This window comes from Leuresthes tenuis, unplaced genomic scaffold, assembly GCF_036924035.1.
Source record: "Leuresthes tenuis unplaced genomic scaffold, fLeuTen1.0.hap1 SCAF_16, whole genome shotgun sequence".
NCBI lineage: Eukaryota > Metazoa > Chordata > Actinopteri > Atheriniformes > Atherinopsidae > Leuresthes > Leuresthes tenuis.
In genome coordinates, this window is record NW_027325370.1 from 33,065,147 (window position 1) to 33,088,778 (window position 23,632).

Sequence of the window (23,632 nt, forward strand, 5' to 3'; positions counted from 1 at the left end):
TTAGAAACTCTGGGAACAACAAGTTAACCTGCAGTTTGGGAGCAAAGTGCTCTGTTAGGAAAATACCGTACAATGAGATCTTTAAGATATGATGGAGCTCGGTCATGAAGAGCTTTATATGTGAGGAGAAGAATCTTAAATTCTATTCTAAATTTAACAGAGAGCCAATGAAGAGAAGCTAAAACTGGAGAAACATGATCTCTCCTGTTAGTTCTCATCAGAACTCTGGCTGCAGCATTTTGGATCAGCTGGAGGCTTTTCAGAGAATATATGGGACAGCCCAATAATAAGGAATTACAGTAGTCCAATCTTGAAGTAACAAATGCATGAACTAGTTTCTCTGCATCACCCTGAGACAGGATGTTCCTGATTTTAGCAATGTTACAAAGGTGAAAGAAGGCAGTCCTAGAAACCAGTTTTATATGTTCGTATCAGCATTAACTTTCTGAACACAAAGCAATGTGAGGTTGAGAAGTCTACCAACTGTCTGCTGGCTGTCACCTCAGTGTTCCTTGTCTCTTCTGGCTTGTTTACTCCCAGAGTACTTTTAGTTATATTTTTATTGCTGAAATGAATGCACACAGAAAATGTCTCTGGAAATCACATAATTTTGTTTCCCAGTGGGTAGTTTTCACCAAGTAATATCGAGTTACTTAAGAGCTGTATATTAATATCAATAATTGTATATTACAACAACAACAACAACAACAACAACAACAACAACAACAACAATAATAATAATAATAATAATAATAATAATAATAATAATAATAATAAATGACTAAATAAATAAATACATTTGAGAAAAACATGTCAGCAGTCACTATTAAAAAGCCTTACGGCTGTTGGGACAAAGGACCTCCTGAACCTCGAAACCTTGGAGAGGATGTTTATTGTTCTCCAAAACAGAATATAATTTCCTCCTCATCCGTTGCTCCACCACAGCACTGAGAGGGTCCAGCCTTCTGCCTACCACAGAACCAGCCTTTTCCACCAGTTTGTCCAGGCACCTACAGTTTTTGCCTCGCAGACAACAGCATGGAACAGTGCTCTCTCAATGACAGTGTGATAAAACATGCACATCATGCCATTGCAAACATTGAAGGACCTGAGCCATCTCAGGAAGAATATACCTAACAGATACATTATTATACAAGTTATCCACCCAACATTCAATAGTTAAACATGCACACATACACACACACACACACACATGTTGGCTATGTTAATGAGTTAGGCAGATGCGGCCTCACCTCTCTGCGTTTCTGAACTGGAAGTGATGCAGCAAAGTGAAACCAGATGCTGCAGAACAGAACAAACTGACCAGCTGGCAACATTATGATCCAATATGAATGGTGCGTGTGACCAGTTTGATGTAAACGTTATGAACTGTTTTTATTTGTTTTTATTTAAACTTTTTTACATATCTTACCACTGATTATCCACATTGTTCTATATGTTTGATTGCATCCATGTAATATCAATGGCTGAATTTTTCTTTTTTTACATTTGCCTCAACGCTCTCATACATAAAACCTCTATTTATTTGCTTCGAATTTTTCTCACGATAATAAAACATTTAGAGTAGTAAGTGTGAACAGAAGCATATACTAAACATTACCAACAGTCGTATTGTTGTCATTTTGATACCCTTTGATTTCAAGAGATGAGTATTAGTATCAGCTCCCCCATGAGCTGTCACCTTACCGTTGTGGGGGAGTTTGCGCGCCCCAATGAGTCTGGGAGCTATGTTGCCCAGGGCTTTAAGCCCCTGGTAGGCAAACCCAAGGCAAACAGATCCTAGAGGAGGGACCAGACAAAGAACAGCTCATAAGACCCTCATGATGGAATATAAATTTGGACTGTGTCGTCCCTTGCCCGGAAACGGGTCACCAGGGCCTCCCCCTGGAGCCAGGCCCGAGGTTGGGGCCCGGCAGCAAGCACCTTGGCGGTCTGATCCTCGGCTACTGACACTGGCTCTTGGGATGTGGAAAGTCACCTCTCTGTTGGCTGATCACCACCTGGTGGTGAGTTGGCTCCGCTAGTGGGGGAGGATGCCGATCAGACCTGGCAGGCCCAAACGTATGGTAAGGGTCTGCTGGGAACATTTGGCGGAATCCCCTGTCAGAGGGTGCTTTAACTTCCACCTCCGGCAGAGCTTCAACCGTGTCCCGGGGGCGTTGGGGGATATTGAGTCCGAATGGGCCATGTTCCGTGCCTCCATTGTTGAGGCAGCTGACCAGAGCTGTGGCCGTAAGGTGGTCGGTGCCTGTCGTGGCCGCAACCCGCTAGTGGACACCAGCGGTGAGGGAAGCCGTTAAGCTGAAGAAGTAGTCCAACACTGTGTAGGGTGGGGACGGGACTCTGCTGACCTCAACTAGGGACGTTGTGAGTCGGTGAGGGGAATACTTCGAGGACCTCCTCAATCCTACCAACACGCCTTCAGAGGAAGCAGAGTCGGAGAGCGTTTCCTGAAATGCTTGTGTGGAGCTGATTTCCACAGAGGAAAGGACAAAGGGCTGGAGAGTTTGAGAGGCGTGGGGAGATCCCCTGACAGGGAGAACTTGGTGGTGTGTGTGTGTGTGTGTTTGAGAAAGAGAGAGATTAACTGAATGAATTGGTCTATATATATGTATATAGGTATATAGTTTTTTTAAATACAAATACAAAACAAAGACGTGTTATCAGCACAGACCAGAGTGCCGTCACATACAGGAACTCCCCAGAACAGAGCAGAAATCCAAAAATATTTCAGAATATCATATACACTTGTGATATCATTCAAATGGAGACCATTGTGTAGCATTATTTGAGCCCACTTTATTTCATGGTGATGTAAAACTAAATTTGAAATAATGTCAAACTGTCCAAAGATCCATTTTTTTCCAGCTGCTATGAGATGTGAGGCGGTGTGCACTCTGAACAGATCACAAGTACAAGACAATGAATCTGAAAATGCCAGCATTAGAGCTGATAGGTAGGTAGGTAGGTAGGTAGGTAGGTAGGTAGGTAGGTAGGTAGGTAGGTAGGTAGGTAGGTAGGTAGGTAGGTAGGTAGGTAGGTAGGTAGGTAGGTAGGTAGGTAGGTAGGTAGGTAGGTAGGTAGGTAGGTAGACATTGATATTGATCCCAAAGTAAATGGACTCAGCAGCACTTAAATCAATAATAACAAAAAGTAGTAGCAGGAATGAAAATGAAATGACATGAGTTAAAAAGATAGTCATTCACAGTCCTACATATTGTCCATAGCACAACCTATAGGGCTGCAGTGCCCCCCTCCCTCCACCCCTCCCCCATGTGCTGTTATACAGTGTAATGGCTCTGGGTAGGAAGGATTTTCTGAGCCTGTCTGTTGAGCAGTTCAGTGACAGCAGCCTGCTGCTAAACGAGCACCTCTGTGCTGTGATGGGGTGTGCAGGGAGTGGCTGACCTCATCAATGATGGCCAGCAGCTTGTCAGTCAGTGCGGTTACATGCGGGCCATTGGATCGGATTAATGGCTAAATTACAATAAGATTGAGTTATTCAGCTCATGTAGACAGCTTAATCTGACAAGAAATCGAATCGGATCGAGTTACTTGCGATCGAATTAAGACCCTGAGATAACTCGGTCCAATTGCCCACTGAACGTGCATGAAGACAACAGTGGATCAGATCGAGCGTTCTGTGCATGCTCGAGATTTTTTCCCGTGATTGTCACCCGGAAGTCGAAGGAGACAATATTACTGTTGTTGTCGCCGCCGTCAGAAAGAAACAAACAACGCAATGGAGAATGCGCCATTGTGCATTGCGTTTGTGCCATAACCAGCTCATCACAAACGTAGAGGGACGTAGCTTCATCTTGCTCTTCGTTCGCCATCTTTCTCGAATGCCTGAGTTTTGTCGTTGTTGGTGGTGAAGACGTCAACAGGAAGTGGGTCTATTAGCGATAGTTGAAATGGGTACAGCGCTACCTATCGTACCGGGGTATGACATGCTTTGTGCCAGTGATTCCATTCATTCATTACATATATCCAAGGATAATTACCCTCAGATAAGGAGCATAACCCAACTATAGCTATAATCGAGATAATCTCATCATGTAGACCCACTGAGTGTTCTCCTCTCTGCAACCACCACAGCCGACTCCAGCTCCATCCCAGCCACGGAGCCAGCATGTCTGATCAGATTGGTGCAAAATTTTGCTCAAATGTTCATCTGGAGCTGACCTGAGGTCTCCACAGTTTGTGTGTCACAAGTTTAAATGACAGACATTTGTGTTTCTCTTTAGCTCTTTTTAGAAAATGCACCATTACACTTCTTCCTCCTGTAGCTGCAGCACTCCAAAAAGGATGAGGGCTCATAAAAATGAGAAAATGGTGTTTTTTTAATTTCTTTTTCTCCTTGCTGTGTTTTGGTCGCACTCTTCAGGCAGCAGGTTTACAGACTAATCCGATTAGAAGCTGAGGTGAAGCAGTCAGCCTCTGTTGATGGAGCAGAAAGATTAACTCTCTCATTGTTGAGCAAGTTTTTCCACTTCCATCTATTCTTTGCTCTCCTTTGTTTCTTTCTGTGTTGCTCTGTGGTGCGTCAGCTTTAGTGTAAGAAATGAGAACCTTTTGAACACAATGGCCCTGAATAGGTACATTCCGTATAGCATATTTTAGCCTTTTGTGTCTTTCTGAGAAGTACTGAGAAGTGAAAGTGAAACTTATTTTCTGTGTATTACTGAAGTTTCTTAGACTGTGCACTCTCCTTTTGTGATAGGTTGCAGTGCGACTGTCAGCACAACACCTGCGGTGTGTCTTGTGACCAGTGCTGCACTGGATACAACCAGTTACCGTGGAAGCCTGCCACAACCTACAGTGCCAATGAGTGTGAACGTGAGTGAAGCCTCATACTGTGCACCTACACACACCCACACACACACACACACACACAGAATGTAATCATTGAACCCTGCAGAAGAATGTGTTTCATGTGTTGGTTCAACAGAATGAGTTAGTTCTGCTTTAATGTAGCCGAACAGACACACTGGCTGCACCTTCTCACATGGACATTTTTATGATGTCTATGGAAATTTCTCTTACCCTCTGGTAAAATATGCATGAGCTGATGCTTAGTGGATCACTCAGTACAGTTCCTTTTTTTCCCAGTCCGTAATGAAAAGTAATTAATTATAATTTGTATTCATTTGGAAATAATGTTCTCATCGCATCAAATTAAATTTATATGTAGCACATAAAAAAAATGGAGAGCAAAATTAATAGATTAAGATTTTTTTACAGTATTTACAGACTGCCACACTGTCAAAATGATCAGCTAACAACTTGGATCCACTTTAAAACTGTCTCTGACTGTTTAGCGTTGGAGTTTGTCAGGTCGAACCTTGTGTTATCATAAGTCTGGTTATATTTACATGTAAGAGCCATTTGTTATCAAAGCTGTAGTTATATTTAACAAAGACAAACATGGGTATCACAAAGGCAAAAAGTTCACTTAAGGTCAGCGTGATAGGAGGAAACACTTGTTGCAGTGCAGCAAGGTCGTCTTCAGAATGTAACGTTTGCTGATGTGAGGAATGCAGCGGCTACTCTGGATAAGAATGACAAATGCTAACAAAATAATCTGTCCTCTGTTTTCAGAAAGTTCTGTTTTCTAACCACTCACAACATTATCTTCGTATTTTGAAGGACAACTCCATATTTTATTGAGATGAAAGATCAGTCATTATGTTCAGGAGAGTAGATGCTGCTTGGCTTATCACTTGCCTCACACTGCTCTGGATACCTTCTTTTCAGTCTCTTTCAGAAGAGGAAAACCTCAAATGTTTCCTGACCTGAGCAAACAGTAGTGTTATCAAGCTGCAGGCAGAGCTGGAGGATAAGGAGTGTGGGTTTATTCAGTCAGCACCTCTCAGCTGCTGAGAGCCAGATAAGAAGAAAAAGTTATCAGGGTGTTCCTGACTCTGTATGAGGTGTGGCAGTTGGTCTGAGCTTTGAGTCTGGGTGTTTCTTAAGTATGTAGCTGTCTCTCTTTTGTCAGAGATTTCGTAAACAGATGTATGTGATCTTACAAAATGTTTATGCGTGTCAGATTAGGTATAAGTATTCTATCCATATAATCAAAGGCTTATGTTACACAGAATTAACATAATTTTGAGGTTGATTAACCATTCCAGATGATGTCCTCTGTTGTGTTAATTGGTGTACCTCAGAGATGCTGGGTTTTGGATGGTTTGACCTGAAAAAGGCCAACAAATTCCAGTCCTTCTATTCTTTGGTTTGCATTTTCATTCAAATTGATATTGTTGAGCCACTTAACACAGCTCTGTGAACCACCCAAGCATAAAAAAGGCTCCTAACTCAAGTAATGAATCAGTGTTGTGTCTACACATAACAGACTGCAACGATTGAGTGGTCATGGGGCGCAAAGATAACTGACAGAGGAGGCGAGTTCAAAAAGTTTTATTGGTGCTGGTAGGTAGGAGAGGAGGTCCCAGTACTGGGGAGCCGAAGTTCCTTCATGCAAACACAGAATGAGTTAGAAAGCACAGGAGTCCAACCCACACTGAAGAGAGAAAACTCTTTCTTTAACAAGTTCAAGAACCAAAAATCCAGGTTTCCAGAAATATCCACACATACAATCCAAGAGATATAATCCAAAGGCAGAAAAAAGGTCAAGAGAGGGCAGACGGATCAAAAAACTTGCAGAGCCGATCAGGGATTCAGGCAGAGATCAGGGTCCAGTAACACTAGATAAGGTTGAGGCTGGCGCGTGAACTTGCAAGAAGTTGGCACAATATATGAAGGGGACAGGACAGGTGAGAATCATTAGTGTTGATTGCCAGAAAGGAGGTCGGCACAGGAAGTGAGCTGGAAACCATGACACAGACAATTCAGCAAAGAACTCATTTTAAACAGTTTTTAAAAAATCTTTTATAGCACTTTGCTGCCAGCAGCTTAATGCAAACACACTTCATTTGTTCCCATTGTGCCTTAAATAATGCAGTTTGACAGACATAAAATATTATTTTTGTACCAACAAGATGATGCACAAAGAGCTGTTAGCTGAAAATGTTGCATATCTCAGCATGGCGTGCAATGTGTCCTAAAAAAATAGACAAAAGAAGAAGTGGAAGTTTTAGATGTCAGTACCCAGCGTCACTTTCTTATTCACTCCAACCTATTGTGATCTGATGCAACGGGTGTATTTACCTTTGCCCCAGTTAAAGGAAACCTTGGATCTTAATGGGTGCAGACCAGATGCTACACAACCACATGCAAAGAACAGAAATAACATCAGGGTGAATAAGCAGTTACTTTACAGATGGAATATAATGAGATTTGATTGGGTTTACGCATAACAAACCAAAAGTGGTATTGCATAAAAGCAGTTATATTCAAAAAAGTTATCACAGCAATATATTTGGAAAGGAGAAAGAAATCCTTCCCAGGATACATTGTCTCCCTCATTGATGACGAAGCCAGAGGAGCTTGTTCCAGCCTGTCGTCAGGCATGACATAATCCTTTTATGATCTAAAACGTGATCCTCGGCTCAGTGTGGTTGAACTAATTACAGCTTCACTCATCTCAGCATTTTTGATTTGGTCAGAAACATGTGACACTCAGTGGGGTGTGATCTCAGATTTTCTGAACCACAGAAACAGGTGTCAGCACAGCAGCTTTTGACTTCATAGACTTCACACATCTCATATTTTTGCTTTGGTTCTACCACAGTCTTAAAATTGCTGTATGTGATTCAACTCCTTGGTCTGGTTTTTGCTCTGTTATTTGCTTCGTAATTTCTTCGCTCTTTTCCCCTGTTGTGCGTCTTGGCCAGAAGCAGTTGCTATAGTAGATGGCGTCTTATGACAAGATGATGAGAACTATTGATTTGTCTTGCCTCCCTCCTCACACTTATTTGATATAATCAGAAATGTAAAAACAATCAAAAACGCAACTTAAAATGAACAGTATCTATTTTACTGAAAGCAAGAGACCTATTTAAACATGTAACCCCATACATAACACAGCTGCTATCTCTCAGGACCATTTAATCATCTCTCATCAGCAATAAAAGAATGTTTAATTCCTGACTGTCAGTTGTGTTCATAGTTTTTCATTTGTTTGTAACACTTTCTATTATTTCCCACTTTCAGCATGTAACTGTCACCGGCACTCTTTCGACTGCTACTACGACCCAGAGGTTGATCGGAGGAGAGGCAGCCTTGACATCCATGGACATCACAGAGGGGGAGGGGTTTGCCTCAACTGTCAGGTAACTGAGGCTCGTTAATTACGTAAAGTCTGTGAGTAAAACAGATTTTGAAGGTTCTAGTGATGTAAATGTAACTGAAACCTTTTCCCCTCAGCATCACACCACTGGAGTCAACTGTGAGTTCTGCATCCCCTCCTATTACAGGTCACCTGACCAGCCGATCGACTCCCCATTGGCCTGCTCACGTGAGTTACAGCTGTTGGATGTTAAAAGATCATTTCAATGAATAAACGTTTCCTTTTTTTACAGCATGTTTTGTCTTCTTGGTGATCAATCATTCTTATTTTTTCCACCTGCTCGTTACAATAGCCTGTAACTGTCAGTCAGAGTTTACAAATGGTAGCTGTGAGGATTTAACTGGTCGGTGCTTCTGCAAACCAAACTACACCGGGGAGAACTGTGACTCCTGTGCCAGTGGTTTTATCAACTTCCCTGAGTGTTACCGTGAGTTCCAACAAAAGAAATGTCTGAAATACTGCCTTTGTTTTGATGTGTGCTGCAGTAGATCCAGGAACTGGTTAAAACATCAAATTCAACCCCAAAGCAAAAAACTGAACTAAAACAAAAGAAATAAACTACTTCTTTGATATTTTCTGATCTCTCTTTCTCCATCAGCCATCCCCACGTTTCCCACCAACAACAACAATGGTGAAGCCAAACCAGCTGGAGAGATTATCAGTAAGTTATCAACAGTCGGCACAAGTGGACAATACATTACATTAAACCATTACAAATATGGTAAAAAACTATATAGGAACAACATAGAGTCAGACAAGTGACAAGGATGTCACACTGAACATATGACATGCACCCCTATCTCTAAGGGTGAACCCAGACACTCTTTGGGGCTCAGATCCAAGGTCTTTTTCTTTCAGTCACTCCCTTCAGCTCATGATTAGATTCCTCAGGAAATCCACAAATTCCCCTTTTTTTCACTCCTTTCAACACTGAAACTGCTGAAGACAGGTGGTCATAGCAGTACTGATAAAATAATAGTGCTAAGATGATAATTGGCAGTTTTGACTGGAAATCTCTTTCCAAAGAGAATTTCATTGCAGAAATGTGCAGAGGTTCGTTCCAGGATTCCAAACTATGTAATAGGCTCAAAACCTGAAGCAGATACACCTTGAGATGATATGGAAAACGCAAATAAAAAACATTTTGCTTTGACTTTTTATTTCTTTGTTTGAACCCAGGATAATACATGTTTTGTCTTGCAACTTAATTAGCTTAACATACATATCCTGAAATGCATAAATGAAAGTATTAAAACAAATTAAATTAAGTTAATGAGACAAAACATGAAGTATGGGCTTGTATTGTCTGCAATGAATTGCATTTTTCATGCTGTAGCAGCGAGCTCTGACCTTGAATATGTATGTGAATTTTCCCATGCTCTCCTCTGATATTTATGGTGGAGGTCAGATGTTTGGGGGAGTTTTGAGAAAATCATTCTGTTGTGAATAGAATATCAGTGGAAGGTGATAAGCTGGTCCAAGACATCATTCAGTCCTACCTCACAGATACATGATGGTGACTATAACAAAACCACCTGCCAGCTGTGAAGCTGTCTTCATGTGTGATAGATAGAAGTTAGAACATTGGTTCTTTCTTATCACTGGGAAATCTGTAACTGAATCCCTTTTCTTTTCCACTTCCCACTGTTCCTTTTTCTAAACAATTTTAATGACTAGTTAACGACAAGTTTTACTCACAGAGTATTGAAATGTACACCTCTATTGTGTTTCCAGACTGTGAGTGCAGTGCACCGGGTACTGTGGATAACTCTTGCAGGCCGGATCCTCAAACTCAAACCTGCATCTGTAAACCAGGATTCACTGGAGACCACTGTGACACTTGTGCTCCAGGTTTCTATGGACCTAACTGTCAGGGTGAGAGATCCATATCAACCTGTTGGGATCCCAGCTTTGTTTCTAAAACTTTCAACCGTTCATTAGAAATTTCAATTTTTCACTTTTTATTCTGAATTACTGCCTTCATGATCATTAATATTTGTAAAAGAAAATGATAGATAATGTTTTAAAAACGTTAATACAATATGTGCATTGCTCCAGGTTTGAAAGGTACAATGGACATAATGGCTTAATCACTCAGTCAAAAAAAACTAGTGCAAATCTCTCTAACTGTATTTTAGGCGACTGCACAATAAACAGAACACTATATTTATGTATTTGGGCTCGTGTTGGGTTAGCAGCAGCAGCCACAAGTGTCAGCATGTGTTGATGTGAGCTGCGTCAAGATTCGAGCTGTGGATAAAGTATTTTTTCCTGGGCAGAAACATTCTTGCCTTTAATTAAAATGAGTGAGAAGTAGAGCCAGTACTTCCAGTTTGAGAACGATACCTTTGAATTTCCCTGGCTCGTCGCCATTGTCGGTGTCTTGTTGTGTTTGGCAGTCAGAGTGTGCAGTGAGACAGCACGAGCAGGGCATGATCCACCCACCCAGCCAATCATCGTCACATTTGCAACGGCGTCATCACCCTGCTCTCTCCAGGCAGCTGATGTGTGGCCAAAACGTGGCACCTTGCGCTTCATTCAACCAAATTGTAGTAACGCGGCTCTTCACATTTTCAGTAACGACGTTGCAACGATGGGAAAAGTAATTAATTAGATTACTCGTCACTGAAAAAAATAATGCCGTTACGGCATTATTACCAACACTGTGTTTGGCTGTGAGGACAAAGGACCTCCTGAACCTCTCAGTCGCAGCGCAGACAGATGAGCCTCGCACTGCAGCTGCTCCCCTACCTGCCAGGATGCTGTGGAGAGGATGTCTATTGTTCACCATCAAAGAATATAACTTCCTCAAATATATATTCCTCATATGGTAAATGGTAAATGGACTTGTACTTGTATAACGCTTTTCTAGTCTAACTGACCACTCAAAGCGCTTCACTACATGCCGCATTCACCCCACTCACACACACTCATACAGCACGTCTTAAGATTCCTAACTACGTGCTTTTCTAATCATTCACACACATTCATACCCCCAATGATACACTGGGGTTCAGTGTCTTGCCCAAGGACGCTTTGACATGTATTCTGGGGAAGCCAGAGTCAAACCACCGACCTTCCGATTGGTGGGCGACTGCTCTTCCTCCTGAGCTACAGCTGCCCCAATCATATGTTTCTTTTGTCCAAGAAACTGTACAAATGAAATCATTTACAAAATGGTAGAATACAGACAAGCATTAGCCCCACAATTTAAGATCTGAAGCCTGATTATTTTAGGTCCTTGTGAATTTCTTATTTTAAGAATGACAACTGATTCATTCATGAGCTAAATAGTTGCTGATTTGTCTTTTAGCTGAAAGCTTTGTTTCGATTTGTTTCAGTTCTAACACATACTGTACTCTCATAGCATAGATTTAAGTTTTGTGTCCATTTGTTTCTCTAACATACACGCTGAGTTCAAATACAAAGACAGCCAGGAACTCCACATGCTCTGTTTATCAGTTTGCTTATGTATCACCCAGGAGTCAGCCTTCACACACACACACACACACTGAATAAAAAGACAAACAGCACTCAATGAAGCTGTGTTAATCACTGTAGATCATTTTACATGCACACCTTCACCCCAGTCATAGGGGCTGATAAAAGCAACGCTTAGACTCCACTTTCACTGTGTTGCACACTCTTGTGGTTTGACTTTGTTTCCCAGTCATTAAGAAGAGTATATTGGTCAGTGTTGGTGCTGTTGTGTTCGTCTAACTCTGTGTGTATTTGCCTATCCAGCCTGTCAGTGTTCAGGTCCAGGCTGTCGGGATGGGTCATGTGACTTGATCACTGGTCAAGGAAACTGTAGGACAGGTTTCCAGGGTTACCACTGTGATCAGTGTGCACCTGGTTACTTCACCTACCCACTCTGCCAACGTGAGTCACTACTCTCTTAAAGTTTTTAACACCTTTTCACAAATAGACTTCACAGCCACAGCAAACTGATAGAGACTGATGATGTCAAAAGCTGAGGAAAAGCTGAGGCAACATACTGAAGGCTATACAAAATGTAGACATGCTATTCCCTTTTTTTAAAAGCTGACATTATTTTCAGAGGGCTTAATGCAATGACTGTGATATGCTCCATTAAAAATGATACAGAAAGAAGATTTTCTTTTTCATCCATTAATTTACACCTCAGTACAAGCATATAATCATAGGGTGTGGAACGACCACTCCAGTCCACCTATGTCTTCCTTGTGGTCCTTGCTTTTGAAGTCTGTGATACTTTTTAACCATGTTATTACAATATTAGAGAGTATACAGCAAATACCTGAGAACTCAGACCGCATGCCAAACTGAGAGGAAAATTCTTGACTGGCAGTTTAATCCTTAAATACTCACATGTCCTTTGTCAGCAGTTTGACCACGGACAGCTACGATCCTTACAACTGATCCCTCGCAAGTTGTGTGTTGAAGTGGTCAAACACAATTCCTGTTGATAGTACCCCTGAAAATTCCCCGTCACATTTCAGTTCTAAAACTCAGGACTCCATTTTTTTCTGTTTTATTTAAGTTTTTAGGAGCCAACACTAAGAACTCTTCCTTATATGGGTGAAATTTCACCAACATTTGTTTTTTTCAGCTAGCAGCGCTGTACTGATGGTGCATTCAGTGACAAATAGGAAGTTGAATTTGTAGCTTTTGAATGAAAAGTCAGATTTTCTTGTGGGGACATAAAACATTAAACAAAATACTGGTAGATCATTATTTTATTTTATTTTATTATAAGTGAGAAAGTAGAAAGCCAGAATAAAAGCATTTAAACTTCCCAAATCTAAGATGCAGTGAATGCAGCATCATTTGGAGTTTGGAATAGAGGTACGGTGGGAGGAGGCTGGGTGTAAAGGGACATGACTTTACCCTGCAAATCTGGTGATTTTTCCATAATGCGCTCCCATTAAGACCCTTAAGGTAGGATGTCGGAATACAGACACCATGATAATTCCAAGTGAAGGTAAGGTCTCACAAAGTTAAGAATGAAAAAAAGAGCAACAGAACTACTTTAGAAAACAAACTGCTCTCTATGACACTCTTATATCCAGTTATGTAGCTTATGTAAATGCATGATTTGTGTGTTATCATGTCTGTAGTTATTAATTGGAACATATCTGCATAAATGTTTGGTGTGAAGTGACTCCTGGCCTCTCTCTGCAGTGTGTGGCTGCAGTACAGATGGCTCACTGTCTGAAGGCTGCGATGCCTCCGGTCATTGTCTGTGTAAACCAGAATTTCAGGGTTCTCGATGTGAACAGTGCAGATCTGGATTCCACTCCTTCCCCAACTGTCAAGGTAATCCCACATACGCTGAAAAAAAATGAATGAATGACTGCCTCTCATAGAAGGACGCACATGGAAGCACTCAACTATGTACCCCCTGATGAAGTGTTGCAATGCCTTGTGAAATTATTAAACTTTTTAGTGCAAAAAATGCCAAAAATGAAATGGTGTGTTGCAAGAAAAGGATATTTCACTGCTTTATAACCTCAGACAGGTTTGGTTCAAGGGTTACTTATTGGAATCCCAGGACTGGGATGGAATTAAATGCAAAAAATGTACTTTCCTGTCACAACTGGAAATGTAAAAAATTATGCACTTGAACACTTGAACACATTGGAGTGGATTAAAGCATAGATATCTTTAGACAGTTCTTTTCATTGGGAAGAATTTCATGCTATCATTATGCATTTCAACCCAGATATTCACATTAACCTCGTATTGTAATAGAGGATTTGCACCTTTTGTATTTTCTCTTTTTCCAGAGTGTGCTTGTGATCCTCGCACCTCGATAGATACAAGCTGCACTGCATCAGGCCTTTGCCACTGCCGGCCCAACTACAGTGGAGCATCATGTGACCAGTGTGCTCCTGGTTACTATGGCTACCCAAGCTGCACCTGTAAGTCATACAAGAAAGCATCAGGATGTCCTTTAGTCTACACAGACTGACTGAAACATCTAAATTATGCTATTTTTGAAAGCTTGTTAGCTCTTCTACAATGTATCAACACACAGTATTGATCAGTACAAAATACAGATATACAGATGGATAACTCGTGTGTCTGCTCCAGCCTGTCAGTGTTCTCCTGAAGGCTCTCGCTACACGGGCTGTGACCAGGTGACAGGACAGTGTGTGTGTCTACACAGTGTGGTGGGGCTGAGGTGTGACAGCTGTGCACACGGCTTTTATGGCTTCCCAAACTGCCAAGGTAATGGCATACACACAGAGTAAACACCTCAGCAGCTGCAGCTGATATAACCTACAGCTAAGCACAAAGGATGAAACAGAGAAATTGTGAGCACATTTAGATGGTTAGACTTTAGCACAGCTAAATTATGTTGTATTTGTTGTTTTTTCCCCCCTTGTCCTGTCCAGCATTATGGCAGCAGAATTGTAGTCTGAATACCTTTGATGCCAAACAGATTTGCTTTGCCAAGGGAAGTTTTATAAATGTAAAGCTCCCCTTGATGCCCATTTATTTATTTTTGTTTACAATATATAACATGTAATAGAGCTGAACCGGACCGGGGGAAAAGGAAAGAAGAAGAGGAAAGAAGAGGAAACAGAACAAAAATAGAAACAAAAACCAGACAACCAGCTGCTACACCTGTAAAAAACAAAACAGACAACAATCCATGGCCTCTGAGGGGAATCCAGCCTTAGAGCCACCAGGAGCACCTGAAAGCAGACAAGCAGAGAAAAAACAAACAAACAAAAACAAGCACAAGTAGAAGCAATCGCATACAACACAGCTGTGGATATAGATGAGCTGAAACCACGGGATAACACATCAACTGCTTAGTGAGCATGCTACTGGACTAATGAATGTGTGTGTGCATAAACATGCAACACCCATGGCACAGGTCCTACATGATAACCATGCTTAGTTATGAGTGTATAAGTGTACAGGGCCACAATCCATAACCCCCCCAAGCAATCAGAAGCAGGCAGAGAGGGCCACAAGACCCAGGCCACCAGCAGCCCCCACAGAGCACAGAACCCAGGAAGCCCACCACAACCACGCATCCACCCAGAAGACCGCAGAGGACCCAGGCCCAGGCCCAATCATCCCCACACACACTTGCACGTCCCATACATCTACACACGTCCTCCTTCTCTCAACTCAACTGGGGTGTGGTGCAGCGGGCACACCAGGGGGCCAGCAGCCCCCCAGCCACCACAGACCCCGAACCAGCAGAATAATTCATCCTCCTGGCCCCTCTCGCCCCGGGCAGCAACCAGGCAACAGGGGTGTGGGAAGAAGACCCCTCCCCTCACCCTTCCGGCTCTTCAACATTTTCTAATAGTGAGCAATTAAAATTGAGGGGCAGCCAAACTTGTAGAACTGGGAGCGCGGCCCTCTGGGCAGCCTACATACCCAAATAGCCCCGCACACCAGATGCAACCACCCCCCAAGACCTAATGTGTGTGTGTGTGTGTTTGATAAGTAGTGATGTCTAAGGTGTAATTAAAACAGGGGCGGGGAACTGCAGAGTGTAGCCAAGGGGACCACCTACGTGGCCCCATCCACTACACCCCACAGAACACACACGCCCCCAAAACCCTTCATGTGTGAGTGTGTGCTGTGTACAGGAGCCAGAAGGGAGAGGGGTATGAGGGTATACACCGGGGGAGAGTAGCTCCCCTGGAGAGGGCAGCCAGAGACTGGCTGCAATAGGCACCCCCGTTACCTGAGACCCACCATCACCCAGGCCCCCAACAAACAGGGTAAAAGCATCGCCCCACCCCACCACACGCCCCAACACCCTAAAAAAACAACAACCTGTGGACACATCGGAGGTCCTAGAGCAACCAGCCCGGCACCACGAACTGCACCAACCCACCCATACTGTGGCGTGCCCAGGCGTGCCCCCCCCCCCCCCCACCCCCACCCCCCCGAGGCGCAAGTCAGCACCCAGACACCAGCTAAATTATGTAACAGCTGACCGCCTGTGAGCCAGTGAAATTATGAGAGGTTAATGACTTTTTCTGACCAACTGCCCTGCTCCTGGCAGGCTGCTTTGGTCAGTACTGAAATAAGCTTGTTGCACCTGTGTTTTAAGTTCAGGGCAGCTCTCGATTGACACCTGCAGAACTGGACACTCTCATAGCTAATATTTATGTTCCATCCATCCATCCATCCATCCATCCATCCATCCATCCATCCATCCATCCATCCATCCATCCATCCATCCATCCATCCATCCATCCATCCATCCATCCATCCATCCATCCATCCTTTACCGCTTAATCCACATGGGGTTGCGGTGGCAATATGGAGAGTAGAGAAGCCCAGATATCCCTGTCCCCCGCTACTTCCTCCAGCTCATCCTGGATGAGCCGGAGCCATTCCCAGTCCAAGGCCAACCTCGGGGCCTTGTCCCAGTTGGTCGTGCCAAGGAATAGGACCTCTGCCATGGATTCAGACTTGGAGGTGCTGAGCCGCATACCAACCGCTTCACACTCAGCTGCAAACAGTTCCAGTGCATGCTGGAGGCACTCCTGTGATGGAGCCAAAAGGACAACATCATTTGCAAAAAGCAGCGATGAAACCTTCAGACTACCACACACAACGCCCTCCTGATCTCGGCTACGCCTTGGCACCTTGTCCATGAATATCACAAACAGGAGTGGAGACAAGGCACAACCTCAGCAGAGTCCAACACCCACCTGGAACGAGTCCGACTTAATGCTGGGTACACGGACACAGCTGTCTTTATTTATGTTTTGCAACTAAATGCTAATTTGCCTGGTATAGTACATCTGGGCCTTTGACTGTGAAACACTTAAATTCATCAGTTCGAATCGACTCTACTGACTTGTGTTTTCAAGTCAGTAGAGTTCACTAAGTATCAGAAGAGGCCTCGACTGAACTGCACAGTTTTTTAGTGTCAAACTTTAAGGCTGATTACAATATGGAAAGATGAATCCAGAAAATCAAACTGTTGTTGAACTGCACAACTTCTAGCTAGCTTAATGTCAACATTTCATTAAAAAAAACATGAAAATTCATAGATGTTAACTTTTGTAAGCTAATGTATGCTAACTATGTATAACCACATTCACACTTGACCCTAATGTGGGATGTTTCTGTGTTTCTTTGTTATTCAAAGCCGGTACTTGTCACCCTGCTGGATCCGTTCAGTATGCAGTACTGCCAGTGGTGGTAAGTCTCCTCTTTTGTTCATTTCACAAGCATAGTGGGAGGAATGATGCAGGAGGATTTTGTAAAAAAGCAGCAATATGAAAAAATAAGAAATATATGTCAAAAAAAGTCAAAAATGACTTTTTTAGAAGAAGAAATAAGATGAATGGTAGTTACACCTTTGTTTCTGGGTGCATTTAACATTTTCCAAAATGACGAAGTAGGAAGCAACATTTTTTCTTTTCCCCTGGCATCATACAACACACCCTATTTATTTATTCTGCTTTGCTCTAATTTATAGTGGTGCTCAAATATTATAATTTGATTAAACATAGAGGAAATGTACCTTAACTTTGAGTCATGTAGATGTTTGGAATATTAACCTTAAGAAATTCATTAATTGGTTTATTCATCCGTTCTGTAGGGTCAATGTGAGTGTCGCAATCATGTCGAGGGCCCAGCTTGTGACAAATGTAAACCTCTGTACTGGAACCTTAGCCCTGATACCTCAGATGGATGCTCCAGTAAGATAACCGACTCACACCTCACTTATGTCTCATTAAGTGGAGAGCAGTAAATAAACTCATAAATGAATTCTCTGCTCTCTCCTGCAGGCTGTGAGTGCAACATTGTGGGGACACTGAGTGGTGTTGCTGAATGTGCACAGGTAAGTTTAGGCATGCTTGGTGTAAGTAAAGGTCACTGTGCGTCAAATTATATTGTAATACGCTCCATATGCCACTCATATTTGTCTGTAGTCTTTTTTCAATAAAACCCTTGTTGTCATGCTTATGGTAATATTATCTCTCTTGTGTCTGCTAGGAAACTGGTCAATGCCACTGTAAGCCCAGCGTCTGTAGTGGAACCTGTTCTACCTGTAAAGATGGCTATTATAACCTGCAGGATCACAACTACTTTGGCTGCCAGGGTCAGTGTTCTTTCGTAAAAAGCTTGAACGAGTTGAAGTTTTCTCTTCAGACAAAAGCTTTGATGCTTCTATGCTTGTTAATCTGCCTTTGTAAATTGTGTGCATAGGTTGCCGATGTGACATTGGGGGAGCAGTAGGTCATTTCTGTGGAGACCGGAATGGCCAATGTCGCTGCAGACCCAATGTAGAGGGAACAAAGTGCAACCTGTGAGTTCAACTGACCTTAGAGGAGTTTCAAGTAGTATTTGGTGAATAATAAGGGAGGAGCAAACAATGACGATTGGTTAAACAAGCAGAGAGACATGAAGTGAATATATAGTGGCAAACAAAAGATTAGTTAGATGTCAGGGTCAGTATTTTCCCACTTATGCCAGAGAAAGGCATTCTTAGTAAATGACTTTTGTGTTTGAAAATGTACAAGACATTCTGGTGTAGTTAATATTTTATCAGCTGACCACCTGATCTGGACCTAAGTCTGGCTCTTTCACATTGACAGATTGTTGTCCTATGCATAGTCATCACACCCATCAAACACGCTTTCCTTTAGGCTCAAGTGTGAAAGTACCCATAAACTGCTGTAGAAATTATTTTTCACCAGTGGAATTAATGCTTAATCTCAAACTAATACTGTGTTACCTTTTGTCCTAAAACTCTGCTGGAAACTGTGCTTCTGCACAGTACATCTACTGTGGAGTGTGTTAGGATGGTAGATGAACAAGTGTCAGTCGCGTTGGCCAAAGGAATATTATCACCACATAAGTTGGAGCAGCATGAGATTTTTTCACTTTTTACATGGATTTCCTGTATTCACAGACCTCGTTCAGATCATTACTTCCCAGACCTCCACCATCTGAAGTTTGAGATTGAGGAAGGAATGATGTTGGATGGCCGACCGGTGCGAATCGGTTACAACCTTCTGGAATTCCCAAACTTCAGCTGGAGAGGCTATGCTCAGATGTCCCCCATTCAGGTAGGAACGTCACTTACCTTTGACCTTTTCTATTGATCTACTTCACACAGCGTTACACAGACTTTGCATACAACAGTATCTGTATTTTTGTGTTAATTGTTCATTTGTAGCCAACATTAATCACTTTAACTTATCACATTTGCTGCGTTGTCAAGAATTTGTTGATGCTGTATTTATGGCACTTTTTTATTAAGTTTTATACTGTCTTCATTTTGTACAGAACAGTTTATGCGACTGTGGCCCATCCTTTCTTCTTCTCTTGCATGAAAGCATTATTTCTCATGATGAAACCATGCATGATTGGCTCTTGTTGTTTCTCTTTGGTTAACCTACTTTGCCAGCACATATTGTGTATCTCTGCACATATTTCAAATGTTTTTTTCATTTGAATTTCAATGAATAGTTCAACTTAGTCCGATAATAGCTGTAAAATCAGTAAATGGATCCACTGTAAAGAGGAACTGCTCCTGAACACCAATGAAAGTTTGTGCTGAAAAGCATAAATCGAAAGAAAATGTGTTTGAAGAAATTCATCCTGAATGTGTTTGCTGCTTTTCTTTTGGTGGTAAAGGTAATGGTGTGGTTGGTGTTTTCTATCATCTCTGTCGTCCTTGATATGTTCTCTTATCATCATATCCCTCTGTCCTTCTGCTAATTTGATTTTTACTTCCTTCTCCCTATTGTTCCCAATTCTTCCTATCCGCTCCCCTTCTTATCTCTGTCTCTTGTTCCAATCCTTCCTTGCTTCCTGCTGCCTTACCTGTTGCTTCCTTGGCAGTCCAAAGTGTTGGTGTCGGTGTCGGTCACCTCTCCAGACCTCTTCCATGTGGTGCTGCGCTATGCCAACTGGGGTGGTTCGCATGTTCGGGGCAGGGTGTCGGTCATAGAGGATGCTTGGAGCTACTACTGTGGTAACTGTAAGTGCTGGGAAGGGACAAACATGGCACTTCTGCCTTCTTTGGAATGGGAAGTAAGAGAAGAGTAATGTCTTACTGTGTCTCTTTCTCTCTCGATTTCTATGCTTTCCTTCAGATTTCGACTGTGTTCCAAATATGCATAGAGGTCGTACAGTCATGTGTACATGAAAGTTGAATAAGAATTTTATGTTATTATAGTTTATAAACAGTCCGTAAAAAGTAGAGTATAAAGAAAAAGCTCTGCCCCACAGAGTTCTAACAAGCTAGTTGTCAATCAGTGAAATTTATACAAATACAATACAAATAGCCTAAAAATGTCAGAGACAGACATTCAAATTTACTCTGCACATGCTGGATAAAGAAGTGACACCTTACTGTGATACCTCTGAGTGCTCCAAAGATTTGCATATCCCTGCATGATGATGGAATGTTGGCGGCACAAACTAAACTAAGACTGGATCTGCGAAGGTCAGTGCAGTATTTGCACTGCACTGGGTTTTCTGGAAAATAGAAAGCTTTTCATTTTCTCAGCCTTCAAAGAAACTACAAACACGAGATGAAAACCATTTGAGATTTTTCTTTTTTATATGAATATTATTTAAGAAATTGAATTGTTTGTGCGTCTTGAATATGTTAAAACCACACACATGCTGTGGGGGGAATGGTTAAAGCACACGTGTTGCATCATTCCATTAGGGGTTCATTCTAAAATCGAGTGAAAAACTGAAGGGAAGGTCCACACCTCTCTATAATTAGCCTCACGGTGCATATAAGGGCAAAAGCCAAGCCGTGAGGTAAAGCGAACTGCCTGCAGAGCTCAGAGACAGGATTGTTGGTGCAGAAGGAAGGCTACAAAAAAATTCTGCTGCACTGGTTCCCAAGAGCACAGTAGGCTCCATAATTCTCAAATAGAAGAAATTTGACACAACCAGGACTCCACCAAGAGCTGGTTGCATGGTGAAACTGTGCAGTCGATGGAGAAGGACCTCAGTAAGAGAGGTGACTCGATGCTCACTCGGACTGAGCTCCAAATATGCTGTGTGGCTATAGGACAAAGTTCCAGCAGGACAACCATCACTGCAGCCCACCACCAATCTGGGCTTTGTGGCAGGGTGACTACACAAAAGCCCCTCCAAAGTGCAAAACACATTAAAGCCCTCTTGGAGTTTAGCAGAAAGCACCTGAAGGACTCTGAGTGTGAGAAACAAGATTCTCTGTTCTGATGAAACCAAGATTGAACTGTTTAGCTTCAGATCTAAACGTTATGTCTGGAGGAAACCAGGCACCACTCCTTGCCTGCCCATAACCATCCCAACAGTAAAATATGGTGGTGGCAGCATCATGCTGTGGGGTTGTTTTTCATCAGCAGGGACTGGGAGACTGGTCAGGGTTGAGGGAAAGATGAATTGAACAAAGTACAAAGAGATCTTCACTGGAAATCTGTTCCACAGTGCTTAGGACCTCAGACTGGGCCAAAGGTTCACCGTCAAACATGACAGTGACCCTAAGCACACAGCCAGGACAACACAAGAGTGGCTCAGGCACAAGGCTGTGAATGTGAACACGGTATTGTTCTGTGCTTATTAGATAGCAGTTTTTCATGGCTTCTAAATATTGTAACATCAGCTGTGGGAGAACAACATTTTACATTTGAAAGCAAGTAAATTTGTTTGGGCAAACGTGGTTCCCCTTTTTATTATGATCTAGACTTTGTTCAAATGGACTGACTCAAGTGGAACACAGCGATATTCTTGTGAAGAAATCTGAATGCTCTTCCTCCTATTCTTCATCCCTAATCCTTTCAGATGACACATAAGATGTGTGGTGGCTGGTTTATGAACAGCTGTTTGTTATGGACTCTGCTCTCACTCAGTCATCTCAATACTGATTTCCTCTTCAGGGCCACAGGTCAGTGCAGAGTTCAGGGGTTAAGAAAACAAATTCCTATTTTTTGCCCTTCAAACTAGCTCTGTTCTCCATTTTACTCTTTCCTCAAACATCCTCCCCTTGGACCGGGTCCTTGTAGACTGCAGTGAAGCTTCAGGTTTTTGTGAGTGAGGCAGACGTCTATCTGACTCGTTTCATCCTCAGATATATCAATTCTGAGGATGTCACCTCCAATGGTAAAATAACAGCCTATCAGGTCAACCGCAGAGGTAAGTCCACCAATCACAAGAGTGTCAGTGTGAGTGTTTTTGACTGCGAGTTACAAAACAGCAGTACATGAGATGAATGGCTGACATTGTTTTTGCACCTGGTTGCTAAGCAACCACATTTTTAAATCTGATTAAAGTTTAGCTTTTGTCCAGCCACTCCAGTAATGTCACACAAGTTCAAATGTTTTATGTCTGACTCTGGTGTTTGCTTTCAAGGTTCCGAGCAGTCCAAGCAAATCATCTTTGCTCCCAGTGTGCAGCCGACCTTTGTCAATGTTCCCCAGAACAACTTTGTGGAGCCTTTTGTTCTGAACCCAGGAATGTGGACTGTGGTTATAGAGGCTGAGGGAATCCTGCTGGTGAGACACACTAAACATCTGCTGGTTTACTACATGCACACACAGGGTAGCCCTATATTAGTAATACAGAGGGCTAAAGGGCAAACGTGTTGTCATGTTAAGTCAAGAAAATTACCAGATAGAGTGTATTTTATCCACTAAAACTGCCACAACCATATCAACACAAGTTTTTCCTGTAGGATACCAAAGAAAACTATTTATACTCTGTTTTACTTTCAGGACTACCTGGTCTTGCTGCCCAGTGCCTACTATGAAGCTCCCATCCTACAGATCAGAGTTACTGAACCCTGCACCTACAGCCTTGTACCTGAGGTTAACCAGAAGTAAATATTCTTACCTCTTTTTTATACTGTCACTAAGTATTCAGTTCATAGGAGAGAAGCACTAAAAAAAACAATGAAGATTTAGCTAAATCCAGTGCCTCTCCTCGTGTGTTTCTGCTCTACTGACCGCCCTTATGTTCAGTAAGATTCTTCATGTGTTTGTACAGTAATTACAAGGCCACAGAAAGCAGTCGCTTGGAAAAACGGCAATGAGTATGAGAAGAGGTTATGGTATTTTGTGTGGTACAGTGTACGTTCAGTGACTTCCTGGCATTCTCATTGCTGAAGAAAACTCCAAAATTAAACAAAACTAAAACCACCATGAGATATAAAACAGCCACTAAGACACTCAGACTCAAAACGACCAGGAAACTCAAAACGGCCACAAAAAGACTCTAACTGAGCACAAAAAGCTCACAAAGAAACAAAAATGAACACAATGACACTGAAAACCAGCACAAAAGAAGACAGAAAAACACCTTCTATGACAAGCAGCTGTCATGAAGAAATAGAAAGTACTGTAAATTCCGGACTATAAGACGCTGCTTTTTCCC

The 23,632-nt window shown here is 42.3% G+C and overlaps 1 protein-coding gene across 1 annotated transcript in view; it reads left to right on the forward strand.

Moving 5' to 3' along the window:
- Positions 1-23,632, forward strand: part of lama5 (laminin, alpha 5) — a 110,334-nt gene that overhangs the window by 45,104 nt on the left and 41,598 nt on the right. The window contains exons 7-25 of the mRNA XM_072367894.1: positions 4,745-4,860; positions 8,140-8,258; positions 8,353-8,443; positions 8,568-8,702; positions 8,874-8,936; positions 10,010-10,150; positions 12,020-12,157; positions 13,439-13,573; positions 14,044-14,178; positions 14,351-14,488; positions 17,394-17,446; positions 17,850-17,949; positions 18,040-18,092; positions 18,248-18,353; positions 18,461-18,560; positions 19,167-19,323; positions 22,267-22,396; positions 22,613-22,755; positions 22,975-23,078. Of these exons, the coding sequence (XP_072223995.1) occupies positions 4,745-4,860; positions 8,140-8,258; positions 8,353-8,443; positions 8,568-8,702; positions 8,874-8,936; positions 10,010-10,150; positions 12,020-12,157; positions 13,439-13,573; positions 14,044-14,178; positions 14,351-14,488; positions 17,394-17,446; positions 17,850-17,949; positions 18,040-18,092; positions 18,248-18,353; positions 18,461-18,560; positions 19,167-19,323; positions 22,267-22,396; positions 22,613-22,755; positions 22,975-23,078 (2,157 nt within the window). The remainder of the gene's footprint in view (positions 1-4,744; positions 4,861-8,139; positions 8,259-8,352; positions 8,444-8,567; positions 8,703-8,873; positions 8,937-10,009; positions 10,151-12,019; positions 12,158-13,438; positions 13,574-14,043; positions 14,179-14,350; positions 14,489-17,393; positions 17,447-17,849; positions 17,950-18,039; positions 18,093-18,247; positions 18,354-18,460; positions 18,561-19,166; positions 19,324-22,266; positions 22,397-22,612; positions 22,756-22,974; positions 23,079-23,632) is intronic.